General features: G+C 39.0%; 2 protein-coding genes and 1 long non-coding RNA gene across 3 annotated transcripts; 1 reads left to right on the top strand and 2 right to left on the bottom strand.

Moving 5' to 3' along the window:
* Positions 1-6,816: 6,816 nt before the first annotated feature.
* Positions 6,817-12,563, bottom strand: fsaf1 (40S small subunit processome assembly factor 1). The gene is made up of 9 exons (XM_084737962.1): positions 12,161-12,563; positions 10,876-11,064; positions 10,512-10,612; positions 9,278-9,337; positions 8,962-9,057; positions 8,789-8,875; positions 8,531-8,568; positions 8,022-8,160; positions 6,817-7,191 (listed from the first exon to the last, which is right to left on the bottom strand). The coding sequence occupies exons 1-8, from the start codon at positions 12,237-12,239 to the stop codon at positions 8,028-8,030; spliced, it is 783 nt and encodes a 260-aa protein (XP_084594088.1). The 5' UTR covers positions 12,240-12,563; the 3' UTR covers positions 6,817-7,191; positions 8,022-8,027.
* A 258-nt stretch (positions 12,564-12,821) lies between these two features.
* gnpat (glyceronephosphate O-acyltransferase) lies at positions 12,822-24,949 on the top strand. Its single transcript, XM_084737950.1, has 17 exons — positions 12,822-12,995; positions 13,658-13,849; positions 14,289-14,465; positions 14,568-14,697; positions 15,013-15,140; positions 15,363-15,438; positions 15,860-16,011; positions 16,122-16,252; positions 17,517-17,767; positions 18,681-18,779; positions 20,087-20,260; positions 20,716-20,795; positions 20,898-21,038; positions 22,509-22,608; positions 22,710-22,803; positions 23,846-23,907; positions 24,015-24,949. Exons 1-17 carry the CDS (start codon positions 12,972-12,974, stop codon positions 24,056-24,058), a joined length of 2,055 nt encoding a protein of 684 aa, XP_084594076.1. The 5' UTR covers positions 12,822-12,971; the 3' UTR covers positions 24,059-24,949.
* On the bottom strand, positions 20,269-22,788 carry LOC146314664 (uncharacterized). Its single transcript, XR_014771942.1, has 3 exons — positions 22,658-22,788; positions 20,919-20,963; positions 20,269-20,668 (listed from the first exon to the last, which is right to left on the bottom strand). It is a non-coding gene; the product is annotated as an uncharacterized LOC146314664 (long non-coding RNA).
* Positions 24,950-25,722: the final 773 nt, after the last annotated feature.

Here is a 25,722-nt window from a genome sequence, read left to right as displayed (position 1 = left end):
TTTTACCCCAGTTGCTGCTCCAACAGCGCTGCCTGTTCTGTTTTTCTGATTTTCCCTCTCTGTCTCACACAAAGTGGCATAAAGATTATTTGGTGCTGCTGTCAAACAGGTTTACACCCTGAAGTCAAGCTGTGAAGGATGAATGATCGGGCTCAGTTCCATTTCATTTTTCAGTAATGTGACAGATCTGCAGAGCATGGGAGTGGCCACCTTGCAGGATAAATTCATTCAGGTGCATCTTTTAAGTAATTAAGTAAAAGGCAGTAATAGTTGCAATTGAGTTTCTGGTAAACTGTGATTCACAAATTTCTTGCACTATAAAACTATATCTTTCTGAAAATGAAATGAAAGTAAAAGGGAGACACTTACTAATTTAAAAACTGAACATGTGAAGCAGCTTTGTTTTGCTGTATGAGTGAGTGATCTTTTGAGATTTTCATGTGCATGTCCAGTCAGTGTTGATGGTAAATTTAGTCAAATGAACCAATAAATTCCATAGTGCTGCTATGTTGATTAAGAAAGCTGAGTTTTCCTGCTTGCCAAGCTATGCCAGCAGTGCCTACATGTACCAGGATGCACTGCACACTAATTTTTGACACCTACGCCCATGTTACTGTGCATCAACGCCCGAGCCCATAACTATTACAATTTGGGCCAAAATATAGCGTTAGGTGGCAGAAATGCTCCTCTTGTACGTTCCCTGGTTACCCAGAGGCGGAGACCAGAAAACCAAGCTGAAATCACCTGTAGTTTTTCCTTAACATCAACTACATCACTGTGACATCAATGGATGCTGGAAGAACAACACATTTTGCAGCAGGAGATCTCAGCTTTCTTGCTCAGTACAGCAGCACTGAGGAATTGTTTGCTACATTTACCTGGACATCTGCATGAAAAGTGAATTTCACCTTTAAGCAAAATTAAGCTAAGTTGCTGCAGCTTTGTATTTATGTTACAGACATGAGGGCTGCATCAATCTTTGCATCTAACTCTTGGCAGGAATGCAAATAAATGTATTTCCAAAAATGTCAAACTCTTCCTACAGATTTTTATAAGTGACTGAAATTAGTTTTTAACATTCTGCAGGTTAGATTTACAGTTCCACTTAGCATCCAGTTTTCCCCTTTTAATTCCCCTTACAGGTAACTTTGGTATTTTTCAAAGTGGAACCTATTTTCCCACGTTTTTGCCAGTAGACAAGTTTACCTTCCTTTTTTATTTCCTGACTGATTATGTTTGACACGTTTGACATTTTTCACGAACACTGAAAACCTGAGATTCAATTCAAGTCTGAGCAGGAGACCAGAGTTTTAAAAATCTGTGTGTTGAGCTCTTAGTACTTTTGTAGCTTCTAACTGAATCTCTTTCGAGGTATCTACTTTATTTTACTGTTTCATGTGTGCTTTCAGCTGAACAGGAGTCATGTTAAGTAAACACAACAAAAAATAGGGTTCAGGTTGAAAAATAAACTTTAAGGTTAGCCTTAAAGTAGCAGTATGACTGAAAATCCTCTTCACTGACTGACAGCATCACTATATTATGTCATTTTGTTCCAGCTGCTAATCAAAACTATGTGATGTTTACACCAATTAAATAATCAAACAAGACACCATTTCATCAAATGGAAATATTCAGTTTGACATATTTAGCTTATTTTTGCAAACTTTTTGACCTCCACTAAATTTTAAAATGCACAGAATGAGTTTGCAATGACTAAACCTCCGATGTGTCATGTCAGTGAGGTTAGAGGTTAAAATACACCTGCAGGATTCAATAAACTTTGTTAATTTGGTTGCCGAAACTATAAAACAGTGTGAAACCAGTTTACACCTTGTTCTGTTGAATTAATCAAAGGGAGGGAACGAGGTCGATTAACTGCCTGCAGGAGCATTTCCCTGCCTTGATGTTTTATTTCCTGCAGCCTCTCCCAGACTCTGTTTTCACCCTGTCTCATAATGTTTTCACCTTGAGGGATGAATGTCACAAAAATGCTGAAATGAAATGGAACTGAGCCAAACCTTACTTCTTTTTTTTTTGTTGCTGTTGTTTTCTAAGACCAACAGCTACTATTATACATCAAAAGTAGAGAGGGGAAGTGCGGTTGTCTCATGGTAATTTTATTCTGAGCTCATCTCTCAGTCTCTCTGTAGAGTCGCAGACGCTTTCAGGCATCTTTAATCTGTCGTTCTGAAAATGATTTTGAAGAGTCACATCAGGTAAAGCTACACTCGCTGCTACGTTTCTCATCAGGGATTGGACGTGGCAGCCTGTAGAGGACAGTAGCTTCGAAATCCAACCAAACCACTGTGACTAAGGCTATAACATACATCACCCATGTGTATTTTATCACTTTTAATGCAGCAGAGAATGGAGAAGTTCGATTTTAGCTCATTTAATCTTGGATTTTATTATAATATCTGAAATATTTCTATTCCCTGTGAGTGTGAGAGAGACGTTGTTAGAGGTTTGAACAGACCTGCCATACAAAGACTGGGGTTTACGTGTGAAACTGTAAATACTGATATGTGAGTTATGATTATGATGCGTGATATTAAGCATGGATCTAAGCATCGAACAAGTTTACAAAATATCTGAAGCCGTATTGTAAATAGTGTACTACTGTATTTCTGTCTTTGCAATGAGTGATGTTGAAGCCAGCTGCTACCACAGCTCGCCCTCTGCTGTCGGATGGTGGCAACAACAGGATTAATGCATTTCTCAGCTAATCCTGCTGTTACATATTAGCCAACTGTGTTCTCATACCTTTAAATCGCTGACTTTTTAAGGAATGTCAGCAAACATTTAGATTTTCTCCTCCTATAACTCACATCATCAACTATCTCATGACATTCAAACATCCAATCAGGGACGTAAAATAGCAGTCATTTATAAGTTTTTATATATATATATACATTGACAAATTATTATGATTGCAGGCAGCGCTTAGCTCTGAGTTCTGCTAAATATCAGTTCAACACAATCTTTAAATAAACCAGGTGACCGAACATAAATACAAAAAATTAAAGTAGGTTATTTCTCACTGGAACTATTTTCATTACAACAGCAGAATCAAATAAAATGTGTTAGCCTGTAGTTACCTATTTTTTAAAAAAGAATTTATTTAATTGTAGAGCATTAGAGCGGTACAATAAGCTAATATATTTCAACTTTGGTTGGTTTTACTTGCAGTTTTTTGTGTTCTTTTTTTTTTTTCAAGTAACAAACAAATATTACTTATGAATAATGATTGAGCCTTTTTGGGAGATGGGGATGGGTTTATGTGTTTATGTATTAATTTATTTATGAATCACACCTGTTACCTAGAATGTTAAATTTACAACATTTACATCCCAGAACAGCAAAAAACAAAAAAACAAAAAACATAAAGTATATTAAACAGAAGATTTGGCACTTTTTATGTTCAGTCAGTGTTGAAGGAGTGTTTTATTGGGCTGAGTTTGCATCGTGCACAAGTTTCTGACTCCCACTCCCATGTTGCTGTGTATCACCGTCCTCCCCTATAGCATTAGGGGACAAAGATACTCATCCAGCACGTCCCCTGGGTACCCAGAGGTTGAGACTAGAAATCCAAGCAGAAACAGCCTGCAGTACTTCCTTAACACCAACGACCTTACTCTGACGTGAAAATCTTTCTCGGTCAACATAGCAGCACCCAGGAATTTATTGCTTCGACTGACAACATTTACCATCAACATCTGACTGAACATCCACATGAAAAATCACTAATTTTCCCTTCAAGTGACCATTTAAGTCTGAAAAAATCCCAGTTAGCTTATCTGGCTTTTTGCACCTGATGCTGCATTCAAATACTGTGGGAAAGATTAATTTACACCTGCTAATGTCTATATTTTTATAATAACAGTGGATGAAAAGACAACTCTAAATGAATGCTACTGTTGCTCTGTGTCTGCTGGATCTGCTGTCCCCAAGTGGCCAAAAAAAAAAAAACAGTTATTACAGGTTTAATAAAGCATTTCATCACTACAATAAATTGAGGCTATACTATTTAAATAAAAGTAATTTTGTTTTAATTAGCATTCGTCTGTATGGTCTCCCAAGAACTATAAGTAGTAGTGCTTTCTACTGGCATTTACATTCCCCATCTTCCCTGTGTGACATGAATGCAGCATTAGTGTAAAAGTCAGGATTTGAACCAGTTTCTCTCGACCCAGGAAGCAAACATCTGACCTCCTGCCATGGGGGATTTTTTTTTTTCCTCGTGTTCCTCAGACTGCCAGCCACCACCTAAGGGCTACATTTGCATCATGTGAGGCTCCACTCTGCCTCTCTGCTCTGCTCAGCCTTCCCCTCTGACCGTCCTCCCACCTCCCACGCCAGAAGAGAGGTGCAAAGTCAACCTGCCCCGAGGTTGACTGTGCCACAACCAGGAATAGATTTTAGGCCCGTGAGCGAGGTGAGGCGTCCATCATTATAATCACAGGGGAACCGTTTCCTTCCTCTGAAGGTCTGGATGATTTGGGGTTACATGTCTGCTGGCCATGTTGGTGTCAAAATGCCACAGAGCAAATCATGACCGGAGGAAATAAAAGCTAGCAGAGGGTCAGAAGGTCAGACACTGCATCAGGCTTTTCCTTTCCGAGTACAGTTTTTTTCCCCTAAAATTAATATCAAAACAATACTTTATGTGACAGACAAAAATCACACGTTCAAAATGAGTCGCACTGTAGTCACTCCTGTCTAGATATGGTATTGTAAGAGTGCTTGTACGGCATGTCCCTTTATCCCACACTTACCCACCCATGAATGTGAGATATTTTACTAATTTAACTTCAGGATACGGTGCTGGGAAAAAAAGCATGTCACTGCTGTTAGCTATTTAACTGAAATAAAATGGCAGATTTATTTACTCTAGAAAGTATGTAAATATATTTAATTACATATTTATTTTCTTTTGTATATGTCCCTCTTCAATTTGTTCAGTATAAAAGTTGAATTGTTACTGATTATATATATACTGTTAATGGTTGATTGCCAAGGGTTGCAGGTTAAAGGTGCGATATGTAAGAATTTTAACTTTTAAACAGTTTTCAACAGAATGGGAAGAACTAGCTTACAACCATTTTAACGTCTGCATATTGTGCTGCAGAGACATCTACTGAAGTTAGCATGCTAACGAGCTAGCTATGGCCCATCCTGTTTCATGATTTTGTACCTCAAGAGGCGATGATGAAGCAAGTTGTGTCTTTGCTGGATTTGACTCTATGGAGTTGGCCAGGGTTTCTGCTTTTTAAGGCCTTTTTTACAAACTATTATGAATGCAAACTGACCCATTTCGAGTCCCAGAATTACTCACAAAGAAAGTGAATTTTTTCACATTTGGCATGAACACTGAACTGAAGGGCGCAGGGTTATTGTACAGTATTGTTGGGTGATTATATAAGTTACAGTACCAGTCAAAAGTTTGGACACATCGTCTCATTCAATTTGATCTTTATTTTTCTACATTGTAGATCAATACTGGAGACTCAAAACTACGAAATATGAATTATACAGAAATATGCATTAAGCAAAAAATATGAAAACAAGGCATTCTGCACTTTCAAACAGTCTCAATAACTTTATAAATCTGTGATTGCAAGTGCAAAAGACGAGAAATTTTTGCTCTTCAATTGTTGACCCAGAATGTCAAAATCGACATTCTCAAATCCTAAATCTAAAATGATTGGATTTTAGACTTTTTAAGGACCTGCAGAAACCCTCCTGACCTCGCTGTAACACCCGCTCAGGCCTCCACTGTGTCTTCGCCGTCCCAGGAGTCAGAGTTATGTTTGCAGCCGCTGTAAATCACCGCGATACTGTGTTCCCTGTCGTCAAACTGGCCTCCTGTCTAGCTGTTTTCACTGCTGGTTCTGGTTCAGATACCTTATTTTGAACCGTAAACTGATTTGGAACCTGAAAAGCTGGTTCCCAGCTGGAACCAAAAAAATAGTAATTTTTTCTTGGTTTGTTGATGACATCCTTGATCACAGTGTTTCTGCTCAAAACGGGTGGAAATGAAAGCTGCTTTACTAGATAGCATCAAGGTTCCAAGGATCTTGAATGGAACCAGTTCAAGAACCAGAGCTTATCTGGTGGAAAAGGGCCTTGACAGGCTGCTTAACTTTCAGCTGATCCTATTTGTTTGGAGTAGAATTTCGACTTGCCAATTCTTACATATAGCACCTTTATGAAGAGGCTTGCCAGCTACAAACGGATTTGCTTACAGCTTGAAACGTGACGTGCTGCAGATAAGCTTCATGTTTCCTCATGCTCTTCTTTTTTTAAATATATAAATATGACAAAAAGCTGCTTCAAGAAAACTGTGTGAGAATTTGTGACCTCACCCAGACGCACACTGCCAGATCACACCTCTCGTTTCGCCATCATCCTCGCCGTCCCTCAAAAACCATCCATCGACTTTCATGTTTTTTCCCTTTAACGGAATGAAAAGAACTGGTTTCTGTGAAGATCTGTAACGTTTACACCGAGAGTGCAGTGACAAGCTGTGCGTTCAAGTGTTTACAAGGGAGGAAAAACTACAACGGCAAGACCAGACCTGCTTTCTCATGGTCCAATTCAGAGTGTTTGTATGTTTGTTCATGAAAACATCTGCCAGGACTTTGACCATGTGTACTTTTTTTTTAATAATTACCCCCCATCTGTCATGTCCCCCTCCCCACCTGCCAATGTAAATGTAAATGTTTTGTACGACTACATGGTTTGTATATGAGAAATGCATTGTAACTGCATAATTTTAAAACCTTTACAGTGTAAAACACGAGAAATGCAAATGTCTTCTTTTTTTGGTCATTTATAAAAACAAAATAAATAAACTGTGATGGAATATGATTTGATAAAGTGTCCAGTCTTCTGCATTAACGTCCTGCCACGGTGAACATCCAGGGTCCGCTTTGATCCGCCTCCAGGGTCTACTGTGGAGATCAATAAACTGGAGTCTTGGCTCAGCAGTCTGTCACCAGTAACGCTCTCTCATATTTTACTGCAGACCAGTGACGTGTCCTCTGGAAATCAGCCTCGCAGCTCACGTCCACATCCTCTTCACACCGCAAACAGTCCTGCAACAAGCTGAGTCACTGATGGAGTCGTGGATACCGGTTCTTCTTCCTGATCTGCTCATATTCTCCAGTCCTGGAGGATTTAACCTCTGATCTGCAAAGATAAACACACACACACACACACATACACACACACACTTTAGTCCCCTTTAACCTCATCACTTCATGTTTAACACTTACTAACTCTTGTTATAACATTAAACTGAAAGAATAGTTTGAATTATTTGCAGTAGGGTTGTATGAAGTACTAACCTATCATCAGTGTATTACCTACAGCAGATGCCGGTGGACACCAAAGTTATTATAGTTTAACTAAAACTAAGTATGAAAAAACATTTTAGTTAACTGTGATAAAAATAAAAACTAAAGTTTAGAAAAAAAAACAACTGAAATTATAATGTGTACATACAAGACTGAACTAAAATAAAATATACAGGAAGTCTTCAGTTTTAGTCAATTTGGTCAAATTTGTCAGCACAACAAATCCTGAGGAGGCATTGGTGCAGATGTTTATTGAGACTGTGATGTCTGTACTGATGTTGATCTTCATCTACTGAAGTTAATACACTGACGTTAGAGCGTGACTCAAACGACAGCTGTGACGGGTCATGCTGTGATTCCTCTGGTCCACCTGTCAAAGTGTCCCTGGGCTCCAAATTGTCTCTGAAGACTGTTGTGTCGGCATTTAAAGGTGCGTGTGACTGTGTGCATGAATGGGTGAATACGACTAGTATTTGTAAAAACACTTTGAGCAGTCGATGGACTAGAAAAGTGCTACATAAAGGCAAGTCTTTTAATTTACAACCCCACTTCAAATAATCAGAACTCTCCCTTCTAAGTCCCGAGTGCAGACCAGTCGGTGTCCTAACTTTGAGTCACCATATCTTGTAATTCCTCTTAGGTCGCTTTGAAGAAAATACTCACCCACAGCTATTTGCCTCGCTTGTTGCCTTTGATTTTCTGGATCTCGTGGGAGCTGAGGATCAGCATGCCGTTCTTGAAACGGCCCACCTGACCTGTGGGGGCCGAACCAGAACCGGAGGACACCTTCTTCTTCTTGTCCCTGGTGGAGATGGAAGCACAGGAAAACACAGGTTTCAACCACTGAGATGCAACAAAACAGACTTTATAAATATGTGGTGATTGGGGATTTTATAGTGCTAAATGCTGTCCACATACTACATCTACATATAAGAATAAATTACTGTCAATAAACTGCTTACATAATCGATAACTTTGTATAATAATCTGGAAGTATACAGATTCGGGGACACTTATAAACAGAAAATGTTTGCTGACAAGTTGGCCTCATCTCATGTCTTCCAAACTACATATTAGTTTTAATTCTCTTTCTCTTCTCTCAACCCTAATGATCTGTGATCTCCTGAAGGAAAATGGTGACAGATATATTCAGAGATTGTCGTTTCACCCACCTTTGATTACTCTGCTTCTTCTTTTTCTTCTTCAGGTCCTACAGAATGAAAATACAGAGTATTTTAAGAGGAAGAGGCAGATAAGAATTTGATAACAGTTTTTATTGTTTATTTTAATCAATTTCACAGTGTGTTAATGATCTATTTACATTTTCAATAACCCTTTAAGTAACAGAAATCATCTGTTTTTAATATATGTAAAGCTGGAACACTTCGGTTTGGATTATGTCTGAGACTGACTGAAGGTGCAGGTCTTACCGGCTGAACCTCCTCCTTCGCTTTCTGCTTCTTATCTTTGATCTGCTGCTGCAGCAGCTTGTAGTTGACATACTGTTTCTTTGGAGGCTGTTGAAGAGACAATAATTAAGTTGTGATTTGGTCACTCAGCTACTAAAAAATCTGCGCCACAGAAGAACCTGAGTTTTTCTTACTCTGGCGCCCAGCATGACCGCTCTGTCCTGTTCAAACATACGCTGCTGCTCCTTCTTATAGCCTGTGATTCCAAACCGATGGACCTCAAGACGAGCCTGATGAGGACATAAACAAAGACAGAATGAGGTTGAATACGTCACAGAGAGAAAGACAAGTAAATTAAATCAGGGTACAACAACTTACTCTCATACAAAGTCAAATTACACATTTCATGACTAAAAGTTTAACCTTGTAATTAAAATCTGCTTTTGTGTATAATCTATTTAAATGTCAAGAAAAAAACACACATATAGTAAATTGTGATAAAACTGTCACCTTTTCCAAATTGAGCTCTTCAAACTCGTCACTTTGCTTCTTCTCTGTTATCTGAAGGCCCTTGAAGTGAGGACAGCACACAGCCAGCGGCGACGAAGACAAGAGGATAGAGGCAACGTCAAGTCAGAGGATGGTGACAAGAAGAACATTAACAGAGCTTTACAACAGAACACAGTCACACAGAGGTGTTGCGCATAAAAATGTCTATCAGGAAAAAAGCATCCAAGATTAAAAAAAAGGTTCTGCTTTTGCACAAATAGGTTACTTGATGGAAAAATAAAACTGGTCCAGTTTATTGGTGAAAAAAGTTATGCTGTCAGAGGGTGTTTCACATTAACTCTGCTGCCTCCTGTGGCAAAGATGCACATTGTGACAACTCTTGTTTTTTTTTGTTTTTTTTATCATATAATGCAATAACAAAACAGTGCTGATAATTTCTTCAGTCAGGCAGACGTAATATCTTTAGGTCCTGCGACCTTGTTACAGAAAAAAAAGAAAATGCCCAAAGTTCTTGTTCTATCTTAACTTAAGTTTCCAAGATGTTCCTATTGCAGAAGCAGTTCCTAAACTCATGGCCGCGTCCCATATCTTATCTTAACTTAGAAAACCCTAATGAGAGCTGTAAACTTGATTCTTCAATCTGCACTCATCCCGTCATGCCTGTATCAGTGTTTAGAAACTACATGAGACTGTCTGTATCCTTGACAACGGCTGTCTCACTCCACTTGTCACTGGGCAGGTGGCTGCAATAATGGACAAGAAAAGATGAGCGTTCAATTTTAGCTTTGGTGAGTCAGAGTGTCGGAGGAGGAGAGGAAACTTCACCTTTCTGGGATTTTTTCTTTCCAATTATTGGCCCAGGATAAAGATTTGAACGGATGCAACAAGTTAATCAAATTCAACATTAATCATCTTGGCAGTCGACACAGACGTATTAATATGCTCTCTGGGAAATTTAAACCATCATCATACAGTTTAAGTAGCCTTTCAAACAAATTATGGTGTATTAGGTAACATTACGTTTCTGTAACACCTAAAATAACAGAAGTTTCTGTAAGGAGGACCCAGATCTTCAAAATCCAATTGACAGGTACATTACATTTTTCAGTAGAAGTGGATGAAAAACAGATGCTCTTGCTGCTAAAATAAACATCTCAGACAGGTAGAACTGAGGTTTCCAAGCATCCTTTTATAAGTATAAAGAGTTGGTTAAAGTATCATTCTGTAGACTTACAGGCACTTTGTTGGGCGCTGGCTCCTGCTTGGTTTTCAGTTTCTTTCTCGGGTCCTGAAACGACACAACCTCCACCTGACTCTCCTGCCGGATGCTTGAACCTGAGTAAGACATCACACATTTTAAACCGATGTGAAAAAGTGGAGTGGAGGCTGGAGGATGGAGGATGGGGGAGTTTGAAATCATCTTTTATTGACAGCTGTGCATACAGTATGTATGGAGCCTGGGATGCTAAGATAAGTCTTTCATTATTGATTAGTTTAAGAGCTAAATGCAGCATTTTTAAACATCAATATGACATGACAAATCATCTGAGGATCCTTGGCTTGATTCCTGAAAACAAAATGAGTCTCCTGCTGCCTACCTGCTTGTTCAGTCTTTGGTTGTTGCTGCTGGTGTTGAATGCCAACATGATCTGCTCTGTTGTCTTCACTGTCACTGCAGACATCCTTGACTGTCAGGATCTCTTCTTCCTCCTCGTCCTCTTCCTCCTCCTCATTTCTTTTTCGTTTTTTCTTCTTCTTCAGCTTCTTTTTGGATGCTGCTCCTTTACCTGCACAATCAGTCAACAACATGAACATGAATTAAATCTCACTCCAGCTCCTGTGATTTCTGATAAACATGATTAAGTTGTCTGTGCTCTATGAGGAAGCTCACTGTAATCTTCATCCCTAACAACAGCTCAGTTTTTCTCGGCTTTCCAAGCATGAATAACACAATTCATCTATTACATATACATACACAATATATAACAAAAATCAAAGAGGAAATATATAAATATGTCAAATAATTAGTGTGTTAAAATATGTGCCTGACACTGCAACACATAAACATACATAGAAAAAATGGAAAAGGGAAGAAATGGAAAAACAGCAAAATAAGAAACATGTACTATGTGCACGATGTATTACAAAAATGTTAAACATCTATAAATGAGAAATGGCATCTACACATGTGCTTTTAAATAACAGGAGTATAAATAAGAATATTGTTTGAAATGAGAAGTACAAATACAGTATTACTGCCAGAGTAGGAGGACATACATATTATAGCATACTGCTTCTGCCCTTTCAGTCACTACGTAATACATATACTGTCTGACTATGTTTATACTGTCTACATTGTTTATACGTATTATATATTGTATTGTATAATGTACACCGTTTATACTTCCTATATTGAGAGGCATGGCTAAATACAAAAATACTACTACCATTAGTTTACCAGAGGATTGCACAGTTATTATACAAAACTGTAAGTAACGCTTGCAGGTACAAAGTCACAAACGTTTGGCAGCTCAATAGATTCACTAACAATTACCTTTACGACCTAAATTAATAAGAACAACCAGCTTGAAGTGTTTTTGTGCTGATCGGTAACCATGGATATAAAATATGACTGAGGACAGCTAACTAATGTTAGCAATGGGAACCGTTGAGTTAGCTTAACATGAACCCAAATTCACCAGGTTTGGCTGAGTCAAACTGCCCCAAGTAACAAACTCAGATATTATCCTTGTTTTTAACAGTTATATTGTGCCAGTAGACCCACGATGAAACAAATTAGATAGAAGGGACAGTCTGTTTCAGACGATACCTGATTGGTAAAGTAAGCTAGCAGAGCTAGCTGTCTATGCTAACTGCACTTACCAAAGTCATAAAGTTTATCCAGGACGTGTTCAAGAAACAGACAATCTTCGTCTTTTTCTCCGTTTGTCTTTGAGTTCATTTTCTGCTGATGGTACACGCAGGTTAACGAAAAGAACGAACTTATTGTGACTCAACAGCCGTACGTTACGATATGAATGACAACAAACTGTAAAGGCACGTGGGATATTCGGCAACCGAAATTAGATCAGAAGGGAACCCTTGATTTGCAAAACTCTCGCGAGATTTACATGCGTAGTTTCTTCACTGTGCACGGTTTACAAACAAATTATGTCTTATAATGTGAAAACGCCGTAATTACAATTTGGGTACAGTTGGAGCAGAAAACACTTGGCTAAATGAAGGGAAAAATCATGGTTTCGGTAAAAGTGATCACTCTCGCGAGATCTTCCGCGGGTCTGGGGTTTCGCTCCCAGACACGACCACGATCTTGTGAACCTTACGGAAGGCATGACCCGCCCTACTCTGCCTCTGATTGGCTTACCCTGATAGTCTTACCCTAAACTACCCAATCAGTAGTCCACCACCTACGCTTCTCATGCCAGCTAAACAATCCGACCAATGAAGGCAACTAGCACTAGCCAATCAGAGGTAGGATAGGGCGGGTCATGCCTCTCCGGCTACCGTAGTTGCGGAAAAGCCACGGAAATGGCAGTCTACACGCCCATGCGAAGTTCCTCAGGTGCAGTTATCAACTAAAAGTGATACATTAAGAAGAAGAACCGTACAAATATTCGTGCACGTATAACTAAACTTGATGCAGCGTCTAGGTGTTTGTAAAGTGTGACAAAGTATGGCGTCGGAAGCTGTTTATTCGGTATGTATGTTTTGTTTCCCCCGGGGCTAAGCTCAGTTAGCTCTCTGCTGTAGCTCAGTGCACTCAGTTTGACATTTGACATTTAATTCAAACAGGTGAATGCCACATTTATACTCACGTGACAACATACCGTCGCAACACAGTGCTCTGTCTTGTAGTTGAAAACATTTAATCAGAAAGCTTAATGTTTTTGCTTGGCGGTATTTGCAGTACTACTAAAGAGAGTTAGGCAATCACCACTTTATATTTCGGCATGCATGTACCACAGCCTGACGGACATTTTGTGTTAATGTAACCAAAGCTACAAATCTACTGTTTAATGCTGCTCTGTGAGTGTGCAGCATTTCCTGCTGTATCATTGTTTTCGTATTAGTTCAATACTTTAACACTTTGAGCAAATGAACAAATTTCCTGCTGTGCAACTCTGCAGTTGCAGCAGAGTTTGCCAGCAACACTCCTCCAGGTATTACTGTCTGCTAGTTTCCTGTCTTTTCTTGATAAGGTGGAAAATAACTTTTACTTTTTTTTGCAGAGCATCTTTAGTTACAAGTAAAGTTACTGATATGATCATTTCTCCTCCATTAATTAAAATGTTTTATGATAACAGGGATAAATGTGGATATGTGTTTGAGTCTAATGTAGTGTGATGTATTTTATTGTAGCATAGAGACCCCATGCTGAAGAAGAGAGATGACTTTGAGGACATTTTGGAGGAGAGGAGGAACTCCAGCGACATGAGATACGCCCTCAGATGTTACACTCCTGTCCTTTACAAAGGAATGTCGCCCTGTAAAGCCAGCATGCTGAAGAGCATGGTGCTCCAGTCTGATCAGCTGCACTACGTCATCAATCAGGTAAAGTCGAGGGTCAGTGACAGCGGGTTGTTGTTCTGGTTTTACCTGATGGATGTGATCTCAGGTTTACACTCATAACTTAACAGGTTAGTTTAGATAAATGTTGTTTCTGCGCAGTTTCTAGTCTTTTTGTGATTTAAAGACTTTTTAATCCAAACATGACATTGACTCTCATGCAGTACACAAATTGTAAAATCAGCTTTATGCAGACTACAGTATAAACTTTGTTTTCCTCTTTATGTAGTTGACATTCAAGCTGGTGCAGATGTGTTTATTTTTATAACCAATTAACAGAATATTGTTTCCTAATTTAGAACAAAATATAGCTACTAAAAAATAGATTTTTAGGCTTTGAAGTTGTAGGAAGTAGAGAAATGCATATGTATAACTTATTTATTTTCAGTGTCAGGATAGTAACATTTTATTTTCAATTGTCAAGGTTTCCAAAGAGACAGGCAGGGCGACTGATGACGTCCAGGAGGAAGCGTCGGCCATCTTGGAAGAGATGGCTCACAGTCTGCAGCTCAGCACCGTTCGTTTCTTTGCCTTCACGCTCAGCAAAGTCTTTAAAACCTTGTTCAGGAGCATCTGTGTCAATGAGGAGGGCATCCAGAGGGTGAGAACACACACTTGATAGATGCTAAAGTGCTAGTGACAACTTCAAAACACTATTAAGATACAGCGACACACGTAATCAGGTCTTTTTCTTCTTCTGTAGCTCCAACAGGCCATTCAGGAGCACCCAGTTGTCCTGTTACCCAGCCACCGTAGTTACATGGACTTCCTGCTGATGTCATACATCCTGTACACCTACGACCTGGCTCTGCCTGTCATCGCTGCAGGCATGGGTAAGCACTGAAGAGAGCGAGAGTGTTTACACTGAGTTACCAGATATATGTACACACACACACACACACACACACACACACACACACACACACACACACACACACACACACACACGTACAAGCTCATAAAGTTACCTAACACAACATTATGGTGTATTTGAGGCTGTATAGTAGTGTTGGTGCAGTATATTTAAAGGTGTTTCTCATGATTTGTTCAGTCAAATTAGGGGCATAATATTAGAAATTGTCCTCATAATGCAGTTCAACACACCACCACTATTTGCACATAAACCTTCTGTTTGTGCTTCTCTGCAGACTTCATGGGGATGAAGTTTGTTGGGGAGATGCTGCGGATGTCTGGAGCTTTCTTCATCCGCCGCTCGTTTGGTGGAGACAAACTGTACTGGTCTGTCTTCTCAGAGTACGTCAAGACCATGCTCAGGGTGAGGACGCTGTTTTCTCTTAAATTTTTTTGTCATTAGGGACCTTTTCTCTCCTAACTCCTCAGGCTTGTTGTAGCCATTTTAAGTTTTTAAAATCCCTGTCGTTAGATTAAGAAAGAGTGAACACGGTCCACACAGCTGATGTGATATTGTTTCTGTATGGTGAAGATGCCTAATATTGGAGAAGATTTTTGATTTTTACATCTTTGTGTTTCACTTCAGAATGGATTTGCGCCAATAGAATTTTTCCTGGAGGGGACAAGAAGCCGAACGTCCAAGTCTTTGACACCAAAATTAGGTAAGTTAAAAGAAAAAGCAACTATTAAATCAAACATTTTCAGATCAGATCCTGATCCTTTTTTATGACGTGTTCTGCAAGTAGGATTTCAGAGTTTGCCTTGTTGTTTGGTGCATAATGCAAACAATAAAAATACTAAGAGGAAAGAAAAAGGAAAAAAATAGCTCCAAGTTAAGAATCTTAGATATAAAAGAGAAATTAACAATAAATGTAATATATGTAAAATATATCTGTTTAAAAACAAAAAGAGTTGTACAGGGTTTACAATGACAAAATGTTGTACAATAAGTGAAATCCAGCACCTTTCCAAATCAGCAATTTCCTCTTGGTTTTGCAAATATTCCTACTTGTCTGTGACTCATCTTATTTTCACCGCTGTGGCCCATTTTATTGTCACCGTCTTCTCTCTGTCCTCCTGCAGGTCTGCTGAATATCGTCATGGATCCGTTCTTTAAAGGGGAGGTGTTTGATGTCAACGTCGTCCCCGTCAGTATCAGCTATGAGAGGATCTTGGAGGAGTCGCTTTATGCCAGAGAACTGCTGGGCGTTCCCAAACCAAAGGAGTCAACTTCAGTGAGTCATTAAACATCTCACTTCTTTATAAATGATGAAAGGACCATTAACTGCAGTAACTATTTATATTTCCTCTGCACATCACCACGTCTACTCTTGTTCCTTTGAAGGGTCTGTTTAAGGCCAGGAAGGTCCTCAGTGAAGACTACGGCAGCATCCACGTGTACTTCGGTCAGCCTGTGTCTGTCAGGAGTTTGGCTCAGGGCAGAGTTAACCGCTGCCAGTTCAGCCTGCTGCCACGGTACGACATAAACATATACATCAACTTTAAAATATCTGTGGACTCTTGGAACACAAAGATATTTCATTTCTGTACTAATATCATGTCTGTCTTGTCAACATGGTGCATAACTGTGAGAATATTTAAGCCATGTAGTATCACTAATAGTTTTGTTCAAATGTTGTGTTGTGCATCAGTAAAGCTGTGATCATCTTTTGGAAAGGAAGCAGGGCTCAACAACAAAGATTACCCACTTACCCAGGGCATTAAAATGTCATGGTAGGCAAGTAAAAAAAAAGAATTAAACTATTTTCATAATCTAATAATTGTCAAAGCAATGTTTCATGCAAAATGACAGAAAATGCTGTTTTCAGCCCCTCAAATATGGAGATTTCCCACTTTTCTTTCTTTATCATCATGTTAAACTGAATATTTCTCCATTTTAGACTGAAAAAATGGGACATTTAACTTTGTTTAACTAGTATGGACATTTTACTTACAACTTAAGTTTTTGGGAAAAAAACCAACTAGTGTTGAACCCTGTGTTGTCCCTCTGTCTTGTGCCTGACTTAATGCTCAGTCTTAGAAAAAAAAAAAGTTCTTTGTGCTGTAATTTGCGTCCTGTTTCTGGATGGATATTAATGTTTTTCCATGTTTTATGTTCATTCAAGTGAAAGCAGTCGTGGAGGAAGTATTCAGATCTCTTACTTAAGTAAAAGTAGGAATACCAAAGTGTAAAATAAAGTCCAGCATTCATATTTTCATTAGCCAGAAAATATTCCCAATATTTGAGAATCTGAAATCTGAGAAGTGTAAAAGTTATTTGAAATGATTGATAGATTAGCAACACAGTGGATTAATAGTCGATTAATAATCAATTAAACTTTGCAGCTCTATAAAAGTAATTATTTTATTTATTTTAATATACTGCTGAGGAGCTTAACCTACAATAATTCATCAGAATGTATTAGTTCATGTATATTTAATATTAATAATCTGAATCTACAAAGTAACTTGTACCTGAAGGTAACAAATAAATGTAGTGGAGTAAAAAGAACAATATTTCCCTCTGACAGAAGTAGAGTTGAAGTATGAGGTTGCATGAAAGTTAAAGTAAAAGTACCTCAAAATTGACACTTAAGAGTACTTAAGTACTCAGTTACTCTCCTCCGCTGCCTATCAAGTGTCAGATCCTCGTGAAACATTAGTCATGTTTTTTAAAAGCTGTTTGATGAAAAGATGAAAAATCAGAACCACAGACTGAGTGCGAGCTCTCTGTTTTCAGACACATCCCTAAGAGGCCCAGTGAGGAGATCCACGGCTTCGTGAACGACTCGGCCTACAGGCTGGTTCGGGCCCAGGAGGAGAACATGGTCCTGAAGCCGTGGGTTCTTCTGGCCTCCCTGCTGCTCCAGAACCACCACCAGAACCAGGCGGCGGGGCAGAAACGGGGGATAGCGCTGGACGAGCTGACCGCACAAGCTGTGTGGCTCAGGGACGTTTCCCGGCAGTACGGAGCCTTCCTGCACTGGCCAGGTACAGTATCAGTCTTTGTGATTCATATTTAAGTGTTTTAACTGCTGCTTCTGCTTCAGAAAATCCCTATTTTAAGGGACAGTTTGAATTATTTGATAGGGGGTTGTATGAGGAACTTGTCGATAATGTAGATTGCAGTCAGCACGCCCTTCTGGGAGACGCAGAGGCACTAGCATGGAAGTTAAGCAATGTACAAATCAATGTCAGTTTAAGTGTACACTATATTTACATTGTTTTGACCGCTTTAGACAGCTGTACCTGACAGGAAACTGCTGTTATGTAAAGTTAATATCGCTTTCTCCAAACCCACCAAAGTCCAGAGGCAAAAACAATCATTTTACCTTGCAGAACACAGGAGTTGCTGGTCTGACCGCTGCCTCCATCTGTTAGTTTGTTTGTGTTATTGTGTGACTTCTGTGTTGTGAAAGGATAGTTCGGACTCACGGAAGTCGCACAATAAAACAAACAAACTTAACAGATCGCGGCAGTGATAGAACAGCCACGTGCTTGTTCTGCAAAGTAAAATCGCAGATTTCAGCTACAGAGTTTGGCTGATGAGGCGAGAGCGACATTCGACTTGTATAACGGCGGGTTTTCTGTCAGAAAAAGGTGTGTGATGGAAAGATAAAGCAGTGAAAATATTCTAACTACAATCTGCAAGTTAGGAAGTTAATATGGAGACATGAAGTAGATGCTTTGATCAGCTTTAGATCAGAACCAGCTGGCTACACAGATTAATATATTGATTAAGTTTAATACCGCCTGTCTTGTTGTGACTGTGACAGGAAATACAGGCTTTTGTTTTACATATAACTGACATTCTTGTGTGATGTGAGTGACAGTACACAGTTCATCATCTTCTTCTCCTTCTCATCCAGTTCTGTCTCTTCTTCATTTTCTTTCTCTCCTTCAGGCCACGTGTCTCCATCAGAGGTGGTTTCCTCCAGTCTTTCTCTGCATCGAGGTCTGGTGAGGATCACAGAGGGCCGAGTCCAACTGGCAGTTGAACAAGGTTTGTGTTTCTTGCCCTGGTTTATGTACTTTTTTTCAGTATGTGTGTCTTTCTACACAAGGGCAATACTACAGAGTTACACTGCAGATCTTAGCATCTAAGTGACATTTTACACAGTTAATTACATACAGGGCAAATTTTCTGTGGTTGTGAATGTTAAGCTGTGCTAAGGAAGGGCTAAATAATTCAAGTGAAATATAATCAAAAACACTATATGGCCCAGTGTAATATACTAATGTCAGGATCTGGAATTTTTTTGATTAAAATAAGTCCCAACGTACCATCATAACTGAAGCACTGAGATGCCAGATAAAAAGGAACAAGCTTGTTTGATACAGACCCAGTGAAAATCACACCATCATCAGTTTTATTCATTTATTGTTTTCAGTCAAAATGAAGTGCAACAATTACTATTCCCACAACAACGGCGACTCATATTGCAAAAAATGTGGTTGTTTTTGCACACCAATCAGCTCTACTATAAAGTGGTTTACACAAAGACAAATGCAATTTAATTTTACTAGGGACAAACCTGTGATTAAGGTTTCTTGCTAAATGTTCTTTATTTATTAATGCACAGATAATTTTCAGTCTTCTCAAACATCATTGGCATTTTTACTCCATAAAATAGAAAACACGGGTCTAAAAACACATGAAATTCAGTCAGAAAAACAAACGAGTCTCTGTGTTTTGAAAAGCCAAATATTTTTATTTGTTTCGAAAGACATTCTGCCCACTTTAATATGACTATTGCATGTAAATCCCTTCATTGAGAAACACTGAGAGAAAGGCAAGACTGTAAAATTAAGCCAAAGTTAAACTAGTTTTCATACAGTTACAATTTGCTTGTTTTTTGTAAGAATAATAAGAAACAAAAAGATCCACAGAGATGTGAAACAACTGAGCAAATGCACGGTCAAAGCTTTTAATTCAACACTTAAAAGCACGGTATGAAGGTTTGTAACACTAGTCGTAAGCAGATATGAGGGAAAGGAAATTTTAATTAATGCCCTACATTTGAATTAAAGTAAACCTCCAATTAAGACACATTTATTATTATTACAGCTGTGTTTTACTATATTTTCATTCAGTATCTGTTCATACACCAGCCTCCACTTATGGACGTCCACAGGGGGAGTTATAGCTGTTGACAAATACATTAATAAGCACTTATGTCTGACAACTACGTTACAGTGTTTTACAAACCATGTATGAAATGCTTTATGCTGCTCATGAATGCTAAATATGTTAAAAGTGTTACCAATTCAAGAAATGATCCTCCGTCTTCTGACTTTGTTCTGACACAGGAGGAGCAGCTGGATCAGGGGAGCCTCACAGCACCGTCACTCCAGAGGAGGAGCTCCTGAACCAGGCCGTCGTCGTCCTCTCCTGTGCCTCGTACAGGAACCAGGCGCTGCACGTCTTTGTCCGACCGGCCCTGCTGGCTTCAGCCATCCACGCTGCCTCCTCCAACCAGAAACGTAAGTCTGACACCTGCTGTTTAAATGTGCCGCTCTCCGCCTGCTGAAACTTATTATATATATTAATAATGTAACATAACAATTAAATTAAAATTTATTCAAGTACCAAATTCCATCAGATATATTAATTTCAGGAAGTGATGTGAAACTACAATAATAAAACTAATTAATGTATTTTGACCAGAGTTTCTACTGAAAATTATTCTATTTTACCTGAAGAAATAAAGGTCAAAAAATTCCTCAGCATGCAGCAGATTTTCATAACTTTCAATGAGACTAAAAAGCCACCTGTTATACAGTTATTTAAAAAGGATGTTGGTTGTTTCTCATGCATGTTAGTCTCACACAGTCAGACCTCCACATCGCTCAGTGCTGGAGAACCGTCTGCCTCCACACATGCACATTCTGCTGTAAAGGGAAAATATTAATTATTATCGTTGTCTGTCTTTTTTCAGAGGAGGTTTTCAACAGTTTCAGCTTCCTAAGAAACACGTTTTCCAATGAGTTCATCCTCTGTCCTGGAGCTACAGTGCAGGTGAGGAACGGCCTTTACTAATTTCATTTATTCTTTTTTCAAACAAGGACAGTGTACAATAAATGTACTGCACCAAATATATAATTGTGATCTGTCTTGTAGGACTTTGAGGAGGCGTGTTACCTGCTGGTGAAGACTGGAGTTCTGCAGGTGACCCAACAGGAGGTTCTGGTGACAGAAAGAGGACACAGAACACTGAGCTTCCTCACCAGCATGCTCGATCCCTTCTTACAGGGATACCAGGTGAGGGAGACACACACAGTATGACTTTGTTAATATATTATTGTCATGTTTTCTTTACAGAAGGGTATTTATGTGCACAATAGATTTAGTCATCTGTAACTGGGCATTGGATTTACAGCTCTTAAACTTTATTAGATGTGAACAGGCAATGTTTCGTTAGTTATTTTTAAAATGTTGTGGGTTTTTTTCCCCCGTTTCCAATGCTTTCTAGCTCGTACTCAAAAATAACAAAAACTTCAAGATGCACTCTTTTGAATTGATTAAAGTAAAATTAAAGATGTGACAATCAGGCATTTTCAGAGTCTTAAAGCGATAGTTCACCTCAAAGTGAAATTTCACTCAATATCTACTCAATATCAATATCAATGATCAATATCTACTATATCCCTGTGCTGATGTGAGGATGGGTGACGATATCCAGGTCATAAAATAAACCCGGACCTTCAGCGGAAAACAGCGTTACAGCCAAATCCAGTACAATTGAAGTGAATGGTGACTAGTATTTAAAATGTAAAAAAAGAACACAAAAAATGTCTCCATACTGCTCATGTGGTGTAATCCAAGTGTCCGTAAGCCGCAACATTAAAATTCGACCCAAAAAGACAGTATTTACACCATGTTTTTAGCCTAAATGTCAGCTGTAGCCCCTCAGACCAGATCTGCATGCACACAGCTGAAGCAGGTACACAGGCTCTTGGCTGCAACGCTGTTTTCTGACGAGTGTTTCCGGGATTGTTTTGTGAACTGGAGGTCTTCAACCATCCTCACATCAGAACAGGGGTGAGTAGATATTGAGTGAAATTTCATTTTTGGGTGAACTATCGCTTTAAAAGAGTGTGATTTGGATTGAAGCCCTCCAGGCCACCCTTTTTTTTTTTTTTACTTTTTTATCAAGCCCATCCTAAATAGCTTCAGTGGAGCGTGATAGTATCAATGTATAGGCTTGTAATGAGTCACTTTCTCAACTGAACTCAGCTTTAGTTATACAACACCTTTCATACACACATGCAGCCCAAAGTGCTTCACATAGCAAAATTAAAACAGCTGACAGGAATAAAAAAAAAAAAACGAGCACAGATTGATAAAAATACAAATAAATAAATCAAACAAAAATCCAAGAATAAAATTAAAGTTTTGAGAATTAAGGTAGAGAAATAGAATAATAGAAAAACCAGTGATTGAAGCTTAAAAGACCGAAGTTGTAACATTACTCTCAGATGAACAATTAAAAGCCAGATCATTGTGTAACATGGTTTTCTGTACTCCACATTTTAATTAATACCAAGAAATAGTAGAGTATGCATCTGCAGGTATCATTTTAGCAAGTTTATCTTAAAGCATCAGAGCTCAGGACACATGGAAGAGGAACAGTTTGAGTGTTTCTCTGCATGTGTCCTCTAGAGGGTGCTGTTAACACATCATTAATTCTAATACCTGCATGTCCGTGTGTGTGTGTGTCTGTGGTCTCAGGTGGTGTGTCGGTTCCTGTGTGAGGAGGCCACCGAGACTCTGACTGAAAAGCAATTTATTCCCGCCGTCCGCAAGTTCATCATCAAACAGCTTCTTGCAGGTTTTCCTCTTTTAAATTTCTCATTCATCACCTTATATTCTGATTTTACCTCAGTCCTCTGCAACATGCAGTGTGTGTGTGTCTCTCTCTCTCTCCTCCAGGTCGACTGAGATACACCGAGGTGTTGTCGTCTGACCTCCAGAAGAATTCTCTGGCATCTTTGCTAAGACTTGGAGCGCTGCGAAAAACCAAAGGGTATGTTGGTTTTGATCATCCTTGTGTCCCCTGATTCATTCAAGCTTGACTGAAATAATAAACAAGCTAAAAATACAAAATATAAATGAGGAAAAACATCCTCTGGAAACTACTATAACCTACACATATGGTATGTGCCAGAGGTTTGTTGATATAGAGACCTGTCAGCTTAAAGAACCAGTGTTTTTAGTTTAATATAGTGGTCAGATTGCAGCTTGTTAAGTTTGGTTCTCCTGCACGCTTTGAAGAAGAGGAGAATGAGACAGTGTTTGGTTTGTCTGTTCTGGGCTACTGCAGAAACTAGGATTGTAATCACAAGTTTCACCCTGATACATTATTATATCGGTTCTTTCAACAACAGTATTTTTGCTGATTTCACAAAGTCCAACACGACACACATTCAGTTATAGGGTTACAAATTTTGTGCATTTTCCTTTAACGGTAGTTGAAAACACTAACGATCAATTAATCATTAATATTTTATAAGATACAAAACTTTTTTTTTTCTGTTTTGCTTTTTTTTTCTCATTTTAAGTGAAATTCTGAGTTTAGGAGGTAAACAGAAGGTTCTTTACTTAGGTTCTGATCCTTGTAATTTCAGCCGCTACATTTGTAGTGATGGAAAATGACTTTAAAGCTGCAGTAGAAAGTCAAAAACTCAGATGCTCTATAGCGACTTTTCCTGCAGGAGTTTCAGCCACTGATTCAGGGTCTCGCAGTATGCGCAGCTGCGCTAGTAGAACAGCCAATAGGAGCCCCTGGTCTAAGAAGACCTGGGATTGGTTTAAGTCTGCTTAAACCAAAGCTAGGAGGAGGTGCAGAAGTCTAGTTCTGTCTCAGACCACTTGATTTAAACTATTCTGAAAGGTTATTATGAAATTATTTCTTAATGATACTAAAACAGTTTTGCCACCCCTGCTTTAACAGCCTCTGTTTGAAGAAGCGATGTCCTTTTAGCTCCACAGAAAGCCCTGTTTAAAATTTTCACTGGAACTCTGACTTGCCTTTGTGCTGAAAATAACCTTCAGTGTTTTCCCCTCAGAGCGGAGCAGGGAACTTTAAAGGTCAACAAGGTGATGGTGAACTCATTGGAAGACACTCTGGGTAAGAAACAAGCTGTCAGCTGGAGCCTAAACACCCAGCAGGAATAAATGGTGTTTTGCTTCCCTCCAGACCTTTAAAACAAATCTCAAATTTGTCTCTTTGTCCAGGAGGAAAACTCCCCACTCAGAAAGCTGTCACCGCCCGCCTCTAATTCACTGACCTCATTAGGGGCTCCGAGAAGGGTCGAATCTCTTTAACCACGTCGGTGTAAGGCGGCGATGTCTCAGCTCCTCCTTGCAGCATGGTCGGCCCGGCTCCAAACCAAACAGCTTTCTATGAGAGATGGAACAAAAGAGCTGTCATCTGGAGACGGCTAAACACCTTTATTTTCTTTTTTTTTCTTTAATTTCTCTTCCTTCTCTCCAACTCTCTTTCCAAAATGCCTTTTTTCTCTCCCTGACTCTTCTATTAAAAACCTTTTTATATACCTTCATAAAAACAGATGCACAGTGAAGCCTTTGAAGGCATATTGCTAAGCTCATTCTGAATAACTGACCTTTTACTATGAGCAGCCTTGTGAAAGCTTCTGAATGTGCCAACTCCACTCAGGATAGTGGCCATTCTCCATTAATGCATTTGATACGTATCCACTAACATTCAGTGTGGCTTCTCTTTGTCTGCTTTTTCATCTGAGCTTCAGTCTGTTGGTCCCTTTTCATCTTATCTTTTTTATTTTGTTGAGCACTTTAATGAATTTATTCTTGCAATGTGGTGTGGACCTATACCTTCACTCTCTTTTTCCTCTTGATGTCCTATTTTTTTCTGTTTTTTTGTGAAACAAAAGTTGCTAAAATGGGCGGATGAGAAGATTTTTCTGTGGTTACATATTTTAGCTTTTGGGGAAGTTATTTTGTTTTGCATTATTTGAGTTGAATTTGCCACAGACTCAAAGTCTACTGCAAGAGTGGCTTGTACCGGGTGTCTCTGACTATGTTTACATGCAAAACAGTATTCCAGTTTTTGCCCTTATTCCGAAAAAGACAATATTCTGGCTAAGCTGTTTTCATTGCTAATAAAAATTAATATTAGGGGTAGGAATCTCTTGGCGCCTCACGATTCGATTCTGATTTAGAGGGCTACATGCAGTTGTGAAACGATTATCATTCAGTCTTGATGGATCAGTATTTTAAACTTTTAAGCTTTGAGTTGGTGGTCGGATAGAATTGGGTTTTAAATGTCTGATTATCTGATTCATAACCTTTCAAAGGAGAACTGCCACAAATGTAAGACTCAGATTTTTTTTCCACGCCCCTAACAAATATTCCACAAAAGCCCCCTGTGCACCAGACAAAAAACCCCTGCAAACATCTGTATTTTGTCTTCAGTGGAAAAAGGTACAGTTAGCATTCATTCCCAAGTCAAATGATTCTGCATTAGTCACATTTAATTATGGGCTTTTAGCTGCGATCGACAGTGATTGAAACACAAATGTTCGCCCTTTGTTTAAAGGAGGCAGTGAAGGTTTGTCACCTCTGTGACTCTTCTGCTCCTGTTTTCATAAACATGTGCTGCCCAACTTGGTTTGACTCGTATTTAACTGATACAGGCCCGTCTTTTAGTGGAGCATCCCCCATTATTTTGTCATCTCAAAGCTTTTACCACCAATCAGCCCAATTAGGAAATGTTGGGTTTTCACCAGCAGTGACTTAACGACTCATATACAGCTGAAAGCGAGCATGAACCAGTAAAATAAAGCAGAAACCTTAAAGTACAAACAGCAATGCAGGAGAGAAACTAAACCTCAAACCACAAAGATTCAGATAGAAGCTACAAAAGTACTGAACACACACTCTAAGCTCTCTGGCACACGTCAGA

This window comes from Lutjanus erythropterus, chromosome 15, assembly GCF_056507025.1.
Source record: "Lutjanus erythropterus isolate fLutEry1 chromosome 15, fLutEry1.hap2, whole genome shotgun sequence".
Taxonomy (NCBI): domain Eukaryota; kingdom Metazoa; phylum Chordata; class Actinopteri; order Lutjaniformes; family Lutjanidae; genus Lutjanus; species Lutjanus erythropterus.
This window is presented reverse-complemented; position numbering and strand designations above follow the sequence as displayed.

Coding starts and splice junctions, on each gene's coding strand:
- fsaf1 (XM_084737962.1), bottom strand. CDS start 12,239: ATGAACTCAAAGACAAACGGAGAAAAAGACGAAGATTGTCTGTTTCTT. Junction 11,065..12,160: donor GGATAAACTTTATGACTTTG/GTAAGTGCAGTT, acceptor CTGATTGTGCAG/GTAAAGGAGCAGCATCCAAA. Junction 9,058..9,277: donor AAGAGCTCAATTTGGAAAAG/GTGACAGTTTTA, acceptor TGTCCTCATCAG/GCTCGTCTTGAGGTCCATCG.
- gnpat (XM_084737950.1), top strand. CDS start 12,972: ATGGCGTCGGAAGCTGTTTATTCG. Junction 13,850..14,288: donor TGCACTACGTCATCAATCAG/GTAAAGTCGAGG, acceptor TCAATTGTCAAG/GTTTCCAAAGAGACAGGCAG. Junction 22,804..23,845: donor GCGCTGCGAAAAACCAAAGG/GTATGTTGGTTT, acceptor TTTTCCCCTCAG/AGCGGAGCAGGGAACTTTAA.